Genomic DNA, 10,595 nt, shown 5'->3' on the forward strand with positions numbered 1-10,595 from the left:
TTACTGCTAATATGTAGCATCGTTTGTAATGTCACTCGCTAGAGAATGAAGAGAATTTCATAACCGTAGTAACCTACCACATAGTGAAGGATGAATACTATTTGATTTCCTGTTATGCAACTCATTTTTATTTGACACTTAAAATGTCTCTGACAAGCTTGCAATTTATGTTTTGGAAATGACTTGAATGTTTGTGCCATTGCTTAATAACTTTAATAAATACACTTTTGTTCAATTGACTTAGTTGTGATTTCCCTCTCTGCATGAAAGTTTAAAAGTAGCATATATTAATGCAGTATGAAGAAGAATGTTTTAATGTAGACTCATAGAATCATCATACTGCTGTGATTATATTCATCAAGTGTTCATTCAAGGCCAAGGCAAAATATCATAATATATATCGTATATCGCGATATGGCCTAAAAAATATCGCGATATTAAAAAAAGGCAATATCGCCCAGCCCTAACCCAGCCCTTCCAAATTCTATGTATCTTTGTTGCGACTATCTTTTCAAATGCAGCACTAATTTCCCCGAGTGAGGTTTGGCCACGCACATCTATCTTCTTCTTCACCTTCTTTTTGACACGACCATTTCTTTGTTTATTTCAGCCTGTGTTCAGTTCTCTGAGACACGCAATGTCAGGCTGACAATCGCTCTGAGTTCACGCCAAACACGAGAAAGAAGCACCTCTTACTGACTTGTGATTGGTCAGAGCTCAGTGCCGAGCTCAAGCACATGACTACTTTCAATATGATTTGTGCATTTACCAGGAGGCGTGGCCTGGGTGTGCCAAGCTATGCACACGTCTGCGGCCGAATTCAAGTTGAAAAATGTACTTGGCTTTATATGTGTGAACACTTTAATATATCTGAATTTTTAGTTGCGTACGTCATAGTTTTCTTGAACTTCTGAACGTACGTCTATTTTTATTAGGAACGCAACCCAATTTTAGTTACAAGAGGCCCCAGCTGCCTGAGTACTTTACTTTAACAGCTTCCCTCGAAATGTCATTGTAAGTTGGAGTCTTTGTCTTATTTCTTGAAGAAAGAGCCAAATGCCAAGAAACGTTTCCTCAATTGTTGTTTGTTGCGTGGCCTTCGTCTTTGGTGAATTAGTTGGTACCTTCCATTCCATGGGGCAGTATAGCTCGGTTGGTAGAGCGGCCGTGCCAGCAACTTGAGGGTTGCAGTTTCAATCCCCGCTTCTGCCATCCTAGTCACTGCTGAAGTGAAGTGAAGTGAATTATATTTATATAGCGCTTTTCTCAAGTGACTCAAAGCGCTTTACATAGTGAAACCCAATATCTAAGTTACATTTAAACCAGTGTGGGTGGTAAAGTGTCTTGCCCAAGGACACAACGACAGTAACTAGGATGGCACAAGCGGGAATCGAACCTGCAACCCTCAAGTTGCTGACACGGCCACTCTACCAACCGAGCTATGCCGCCTCTGTTGTGTCCTTGGGCAAGACACTTTACCCACCTGCTCCAAGTGCCACCCACACTGGTTTAAAAATATAACTTAGATATTGGGTTTCCCTATGTAAAGTGCTTTGAGTCACTAGAGAAAAGCGCTACATAAATATAATTCACTTCACTTCAATTCCATTGTGTTGCAACACGATTTGCCCTTTTCAAACTTTAAAATGTACCAGACTGAAAATTTGGCATGGAGGGCCACTTTAAAGTATGATCACCTTAACCACGACAAAGTCAAGAGCAAGACCAGGGTTGCTAAAGACCAAGACCAGGTTCAAGCCTGTACAGTAGGGTCTGTGAAAAATGATAATAAGATATTATCAGGGTTGATCATACAAACCCCAAAACCAGTGAAGTTGGCACATTGTGTAAATGGTAAATAAAACAGAATACAATAATATGCAAGTCTTTTTCAACCTATATTCAATTGAATAGAATGCAAAGACAAGATACTTAAAGTTCGAACTGGAAAACGTTATTTTCTTGCAAATAACACCTCGTTTGTAATTTGATGCCTGCAACATGCTTAAAAAAATGAGAGAGTTGAGGGATGCTCATCAAACACTTATTTGGAAAATCCCACAGGTGAACGGGCTAATTGGGAACAGGTGGGTGCCATGATTGGGTATAAAAGCAGCTTCCATGAAATGCTCAGTCATTCACAAACAAGGATGGAGCAAGGGTCAACACTTTGTGAACAAATACCAGAGCAAATAATTTTTGGTTGACAAATAACATGTCAACCAACTATTGCAAGGAATTTAGGGATTTCACCATCTACGGTCTGTAATATCATCAAAAGGTTCAGAGAATCTGGAGAAATCACTGCACGTAACATTGAATGCCCGTGACCTTGGGTCCCTCAGGTGGTACTGCATCAAAAGCGACACATTTGTAAGTGCGAAGTAAAACTCTACTATGCAAAGCAAAAGCCATTCATTAACAACACCCCAAAACGCTGCCATCTTCACTGGGCCCGAGCTAATCTAATATTGACTAATGCAAAGTGGAAAAGTGTTTTGTGGTCTGACGAGTCCACATTTGAATTGTTTTTTGCAACTGTGGATGTTGTGTCCTGCGAAACAGAGAGTAAAATAACTATTGGGATTGTTACTGGCGCAAAGATCAGGAACAATCTTAGTGCCCAAGGCTTACACATCTGTGAAGGCACCATTAATGCTGTAAGGTACATACAGGTTTTGGAGCAACGTATGTGGCCATCCAAGCAACGTTATCATGGATGCCCCTTCTTATTTCAGCAAGACAATGTCAAGCCACATTATGCATGTGTGTGTTACAACAGAGTGGCTTCATAGCAAAGAGTTCGGATACTACACTGGCCTGCCTGTAGTCCAGACCTGTCTCTCATTGAAAATGTGTGGCGCATTATGATGCTTAAAATGCCACAACGAAGACCCCTGACAACCTAAGCAAGAATGGGAAAGAATTCCACCTGAAAAGCTTCAAAAATTGATTTCCTCAGTTCCCAAACGTTTACTGAGTGTTGTTAAAAGGAAAGGCCATGTGACACAGTGGTAAAAATGCCCCTGTGCAAACTTTTTTGCAATGTGTTGCTGCCAATAAATTCTAAGTTAATGATTTTTTGCCCCAAAAAAATAAAAATTGTTCCTCAGCTCGAACATTAAATATCTTGTCTTTGCTGTCTATTCAGTTTAATATACGTTGAAGAGATTTGGCAAATCATTGTACTCTGTTTTTTATTTTTCAATTTACACAACGTGCCAAATTCACTGGTTTGGGGATTTGTAGATTCAAAATAAACTTTTTCAAGTTTTCCATTGTTTTGATCTTGAAAGTAAATCCTGAGTCCAAAATCTCTAAATCCGATATGAAATTAAAAAAAAAAAACACACATCTGAGATAAAACCGGTCTCGAGACCAAGACCAACACTTACGACAATACCTCCCTAACTTTGATTTTTATGGCTCAAAATGTTCCATATTTGTTCACTCACCTTTACCTGCCCTCATGTACTCGATGTATGACTATGCTGCACTCTCCACCTTTACGCTTCCATATGTCGACCCCGTCTGACATCAAGCAACATTACTGCTCATAATGCATTGTTTATTTCAATGAGCGCAGAAAAGCTCGTTAGTGGCGCGGCGGATTCCTCGACCTGGCAAAGGAGCTACAACTTAGCGATAAAGGCGGTTAATAGCGGCCTTTAACAACGGAACACTGTGTTGTGCAGTTGTTCCTAATTATCGACTTTTTACCGCAAATCCAGGCATTGCCGTGGCAGTTAATTGGTGCTAATTATTCTGATTAAGCAGCCGTGAGGTCCTGACCTGCTCTCATTTTGAAGTCATCCCGCCACTGTTGTCACCTCGAGTTTTGTACGTTTACATTCCAAGCAGGTTCCCTTCTGTTGCTTTTCTACTTATCTTCACAGGGAATGTAATGTTCTTCATCCTTACGCCTTCCCGGTTCAGCGCCTTTTGCGCATCATCTCCATTTGACATGCATGCGCTGCCTTGGCAGAACACCTCTGGGCTTTAGGGACTTTGGCCATTAGCATATCCATTTGCTACGGTCAATATTTCCCACAATGGAGCTTATTGTTCAAGGTGTGCATTGAAATCTAACGACACTAGGGCTCAGTGATAGAGCAAATGTGTGGAAAATTGTTGGGAAAAGGTTACAGCATATTTAACAAAGAACCTATCGAGAATTTGAATAGATTTTTGTTTGCTTTAATGACAGACGCATGAGGTAGAAAAATTGATACTCTTCCTTTTTAGGGGTGATGATACCTGTTTCTTGCCTGTGCAGTCGAGATTTACACAGACTTCTATTCTTCCCGCCTGGTGTTTTGTTTTTATCCTGGTATTTGTGGAGTAATCATATCATTGTAAGGTCAATAATATCTCTTTTACCATGAATTGATTAACGTGGACCCCGACTTAAACAAGTTGAAAAACGTATTCGGGTGTTACCATTTAGTTGTCATGTCTTGGTGATCATTTTTAGTTTGGTTTTTGGATTTTGTCAGTTCCTGTTTTTTCACTCCCTGTCTTGTTTCCATGGCAACCCCTTAGTTTTCACCTGTCCTTATGTCACACAACTTATTCATTTGGACTCACGCACCTGTTGTCAATCACGTCACCACTATTTAAGCCTGTAGTTGCCAGGCAGTCAGCCTGGCAACATCACATTCATGCTCTGCACTCTTGACACTGAGTACTCTGTCCAGGTAATAGTTCATGCTGCTCTTTTCTTGCCACGTAAGTTTTTTTTGTTTATTCAAGCCACAGTTTAGTGAGTTTTTTAGTTCATGTTTTCATGTCCATAGTTTACGTTATAGTAATAGTTTTTGTTTTCTTAGCCAAGTTTTGTACCTCCGCTGTGAGCGCCTTTTGTTTTCACTTTTTGATGGATTAATTAAAATATGTCATTACCTTAACGTCGTGTCCGGTTCAGTCGCTTTGCACCACGGAAAAACAAACCGCACCAAAGTCCACGTCATGACATTAGTGGTCAATTGTACGGAATATGTACTGTACTGTGCAATCTACTAATAAATGTTTCAATCAATCAATTCTATCTGAGCCTTCTTTGAACAAGTAAGTCTCTATTTTGATAACACAATAACAAGCTGTTAGGTAATTTAAAATGTTTTGTCGTGATCAGTTGCCCGGATCATGTTTTCTTTAGTTTTTGACTCCCTCCCTCACTTCTGTTTTCAGCACGCTTGGGTTTGTGTGTTTTAAGTTACAATGGGTGCTGATTAGTTTCATCTGCCTCTGATTAGTGTTCGGGCGCTCACCTGCTCCTGGGCACTAATCAGATAGCTCCTTATACCATTTTTTTTTGCCACACTCAGTCTGGCTGGCTTATTTGTGTCAAGTGGAGGCGGTGACAGACCCTAAGATGCAGAGACGGCAGGCTTGGCGCAGGAAATTATGATTTAATGTCCAAAAATCAAGAAAAAACATAAACCAGGAACCAGGAACAGGCAAACTGGAAACAGGAAACAGGAACCAGGAACCAGCAAACAGGAACGAGGAACAAAAAGACAGCAAGCTGCAAACAGCTACAGGTTACAGCTTTGATTGATTGATTGATTGATTGAAACTTTTTATTAGTAGATTGCACAGTACAGTACGTATTCCGTACAATTGACCACTAAATGGTAACACCCGAATAAGTTCATCAACTTGTTTAAGTCTGGGTCCACGTTAATCAATCCATGGTAGTTTACAGATAGTAGATTACGGCTACAAAGACAACTACATTACTCCAGCTCTGACTGGAGGGCAAAGCAGGTTTGAATAGCATCCGGCTGATTGACACCAGGTGTTGCCAGGTGCCAATCAGCCGCAGCTGAGGGGAAACAGCCATCAGGGAGAAAAGCAGGATACCATCCAAAATAAGCGCGCTGACAGGGAATAAAGACAAACAGAGGAAAAACCTAAACACAACTAAACTGTCAGTGACAAACCTGAGAATTTGCTTCCTGCAACAGTTGACCTTATTTGACTCCTGAGCTAAGCTTCGCCATTTGGTTTGCCTCTTTCTATGCTAAGCTTTCACGCTAGCAATTTCCTTAGCTTGCGGTGCTATCGGCACGTTTATTTGTTTGTTTTGTACCCTTTATGATTTATGAGAATACATCATTGTCTCACCTGCAACTTGCCTCCAGAGTTTCCGTCTGCATCCTGGGAAAATTACTTCCACGCATCACTATGCGACCACGTCATAACATTTCTAGCTGTAAAATCTCGGAAATGCCATTATGCTTTTATTTTTGTCTATTTCCATCCATCCATCCATCCATCCATCTTCTTCCGCTTATCCGAGGTCGGGTCAAGGGGGCAGCAGCCTAAGCAGGGAAGCCCAGACTTCCCTCTCCCCAGCCACTTCTGTCAGCTCTTCCTGGGGGATCCCGAGGCCTTCCCAGGCCAGCCGGGACACATAGTCTTCCCAATGTGTCCTGGGTCTTCCCCGTGGCCTCCTACCGGTCGGACGTGCCCTAAATACCTCCCTAGGGAGGCATTCGGGTGGCATCCTGACCAGATGCCCGAACCACCTCATCTGGCTCCTCTCGATGTGGAAGAGCAGCGGCTTTACTTTGAGTTCCTCTCGGATGGCAGAGCTTCTCACCCTATCTCTAAGGGAGAGCCCCGCCACATGGCGGATGAAACTCATTTCGGCCGCATGTACCCATGATCTTGTCCTTTCGGTCATAACCAAAAGCTCATGATCATAGGTGAGGATGGGAACGTAGATCGACCGGTAAATTGAGAGCTTTGCCTTCCGGCTCAGCTCCTTCTTCACCACAACGGATCGATACAGCGGCCGCATTACTGAAGACGCCGCACCGATCCGCCTGTCGATGTCACTGTTATATATGTTCCTATTATTTGTAAGTTTGTCTACGACCCATTAAGTAGACGGGTACGGAGCTATTTCTTAGCGTGTCTTTATTTCAGCCGCACTTCAATACAACGACACAACATCCGGATTCCCATCATGCATTGCCTACAACTACGGCAAGTTGCGATGTCCAAAAACATAACATCTCCTCCCCCTTAGAAAAAATCCCCCCCCAACAACAAAATCCTTATAGCAAAACACCATAACTCAACTGTATCATGGGCACTTCACCCAATTTTTTTTTTTTTTAATTTATTTATTTTTTACATTGTTTGGTAACAGTTACCCAACATAACTCTGAGATGAGGTTAAACGGCCTCAACCCGTGACCACACCCATGGGGATTATTCTGCCCCAGTTGGTTTGGGTTGGTCTCTAAACATTGAGTCTATAAATTCAGGCGTTCTGGAGGACGGCGTTCTCTTACCGGATAACGGGGCTCAACAGAATGTTCAGTCTTACGGTCTCCGCTGGGTGACTCTGGAACAGCCGTGCGTGTTGGAACATCCATCACAGGATCTTGTAGTGAAGAGTCAAAAGCAGAAGTCTCACCAGTATATTCCATTGTTCTTTGGGGTGGTGGCAGCAGGAGATGGGGTGCGCTGAACTCTAACTCGTTCGGAGTATCCACCGACGGCTGGTTGGGGGCCGATGCTGTCGCCTGAAGAAGTTGATCGATGTGTCTTTTCCATACCAGTCCAGCAGCAGTACTGACGGTGTAAGAAACAGGACCAGATTGCTTGACTATAGTTGCAGGGACCCATCGGGGGCCAGTACTGTAGTTCCTTGCTAACACTGGCTCATCCGGAAAGAAGACTCTTTCTTTAGCCTTCTGCATTCTTTGTTGAATCTGTTTTTCCTGTTGATGCTGAACAATATCCTTCACCGTTGTCGGTTTCAGAAATTCAAAGTTTGTTCGAAGGTTTCTTTTGAACATCAGAGAAGCGGGGGAAACTTTAGTAGTGGCATGGGGGGTATTCCTATAGCTCAACAGGAATCTATGCGATCTCTGATGAAATGATCCTTGCTCTTGAGATGTCTTCAAAGCTTTCTTCATGGTCTGCACAAACCTTTCAGCCAGACCGTTGGTCGCAGGGTGAAATGGTGCGGATCGAATGTGTTGTACGCCATTTGCTTCAAGGAAGGTAGTCATTTCTTGTGACACCAGTTGTGGCCCGTTATCTGAGACCAACTGAAGAGGAGAACCGAACAGGCTGAAAATCTCCCCCAGCCTCTCAATCGTCTTTGTAGTGGTAGTGGTTTTCATTATGGCCACTTCCGGCCACTTACTGTGGGCGTCCACACACACAAGGAGCATACAACCCTCTACAGGTCCTGCAAAATCAATGTGCACCCGTTGCCATGGTTCTTCGGGAAACTCCCAGGGATGTAGAGGAGCTAGTTGGGGTGCCTTCCTAACTTCTTGGCATGAGGAACAGGTTTTGGCGGTAGTCTCTATCTCTCTGTCCACTCCTGGCCACCAGAAGTAACTCCTTGCTATCTCCTTCATTCGAACTATTCCACTGTGACCTGCATGGAGCTGCTGCAGAACAGATGTACGCAATGATGGGGGGATAACCACCCTCCTCCCCCACAGTAATCAACCAGATTGCACAGACAGTTCTGCTCTCCTGGAGAGATAAGGTTGAATACTGGGGGCATCGCTACCTGATCTACCCCCCATCACCATGTCCATCACCGCAGACAGGACAGGGTCCGTGCGAGAGGCCCTCCTCACATGAGCAGCAGAAACTGGCGCACCATCCACCTGACTGAAGTAAAATATTTCTGCTGCCCGTGGCTCAGGCCTGGTGATAGGAAGAGGCAACCTGGACAGTGCATCGGCATTGCCGTGCCGGTCGGCCTTGCGATACTTGATGTCATACGAGTGAGCCGACAGAAGCAACGCCCACCGCTGCATGCGACTCGCGGCAAGTGAGGGTAACCCAGTGTGCGACCCCAGGATGGTCGTCAGGGGTCGGTGATCCGTCAGCAGTGTAAACTGTCTCCCATACAGGTACTGATGGAACTTGCGAACCCCATAGACGATGCTCAACGCCTCCCGCTCTATCTGAGCATAGTTAGTCTCTGCTTTGTTCAAGGTCCGTGATGCAAATGCTATGGGCCTCTCTACCCCGTTCGGCATTAAATGTGAAATGACCGCCCCCACTCCATACGGGGATGCATCGCAGGCCAACTGAATGGGGAGTGATGGATCAAAATGGGTCAGAACCCCTGATGTCACTAATGTCTCATTTGTTTTCTGAAAAACCTCTTGACAGGCATCACTCCAATTCCACTTCTTTCCTTGACAAAGCAGGTCATGTAGCGGCTTGAGCATGGATGACAAGTTCGGTATAAAGCGGCCATAATAATTCAGTAAGCCCAAGAATGAACGTAATTGGCTAACATTCTCTGGCGGCGGGGCATCGACTATCGCTCTAACCTTTGACGGCGCAGTATGCAACCCTCGGGCATCAATTACATGTCCCAAATATTCAACAGACAGTTGAAAAAATTCGCATTTGTCTTTGCGAACCCTGAACCCATACTCTTTCAGCCTTTGAAGAGCAGCATCCAAATTGTCCAGATGTTCTTGGTCCGTACTTCCTGTGCACAGAATATCGTCCAAATAGCACTGTACACCAGGGAGGCCATGTAGGATCTGATCCATGGCACGTTGGAAAAGTGCAGGGGCTGATGTGATCCCAAAAGGGAGTCGACAATATCTGAAAAGCCCCTTTTGCGTAGTTATGGTGAGCAAGTCTTTAGAATCCTCATGAACGTGCATCTGTAAGTGGGCTTGGTTCAGGTCTATTTTGCTAAACTTTTGCCCCTTACTCAGCCCGGCAAACAAATCGTCAATGCGGGGAAGAGGATACTGCTCTGCTGACAGTACAGGGTTCAGTGTCACCTTAAAATCTCCACAGATTCGTATTTCTCCCGTTTTCTTGGGTACGGGAACTATGGGCGTGGCCCACTCGCTGACAGTCACCGGTTCCAAAACACCGCTTTTAACTAAGGCGTCCAACTCATCCCCCACTTTTGATCGAATAGCATATGGTACAGACCTGGCCTTCATAAACTTTGGTGTTGTTTTCGGTTTAATGTTTAGCTTAACAGTAATGTCCTTCATACTGCCCAACTCCTTCCGGAAAACCTCATCATGTTTCCTCAAAATAGCAGCTAGACTAGTAGCCGTTGGTGATACCATTTTTACAGTGTGCCATCTTAGCTTCATTTTCTCTAGCCACACATGTCCCAGAATAGCCGGGTAATTATCTTTAACAATATAGATGGGGAGCTTCCTCACCTGATTGTTACTCTGGACCACGACATCAGTCATTCCTGCCATGGGTACAGGTTCCCCTAGATAGGTTTTGAACCTAGTATCAGACGGTCGCAGCGTAAGGTGTCCCAAAACTTTTTTGTAGACCCCCTCTGAGATGATGGATGCTTTTGAACCAGTGTCTATTTGCATACTCACTGGGTGCCCCTCCAGCATGGGCTCCACCCAGTAACCCTCTGAATCTTCATCCATCTTCATTATATTCAGTGTGTGTACACTCATCTCCTGTTCTCCTTCCGAAGAATCGCTGGACACAGTCTCCCGTTGTCTCACAGTGTGCACCTGTGTTTTCCTCCTGTTCTTCACAGAGTCATGTATGTTGGCAGACTTTGATGTTTTCTCCTTGTTCTTTTTTTTTAAGCAGGC

General features: G+C 44.0%; 1 protein-coding gene across 1 annotated transcript; it reads right to left on the reverse strand.

Annotated features, from left to right (window-relative positions):
• Nucleotides 1-7,151: 7,151 nt before the first annotated feature.
• LOC133553685 (uncharacterized protein K02A2.6-like) lies at nucleotides 7,152-10,098 on the reverse strand. The gene is made up of 2 exons (XM_061902161.1): nucleotides 8,500-10,098; nucleotides 7,152-8,463 (listed from the first exon to the last, which is right to left on the reverse strand). Exons 1-2 carry the CDS (start codon nucleotides 10,092-10,094, stop codon nucleotides 7,269-7,271), a joined length of 2,790 nt encoding a protein of 929 aa, XP_061758145.1. The 5' UTR covers nucleotides 10,095-10,098; the 3' UTR covers nucleotides 7,152-7,268.
• Nucleotides 10,099-10,595: the final 497 nt, after the last annotated feature.

Source organism: Nerophis ophidion, linkage group LG05 (assembly GCF_033978795.1).
Source record: "Nerophis ophidion isolate RoL-2023_Sa linkage group LG05, RoL_Noph_v1.0, whole genome shotgun sequence".
Lineage (NCBI taxonomy): Eukaryota > Metazoa > Chordata > Actinopteri > Syngnathiformes > Syngnathidae > Nerophis > Nerophis ophidion.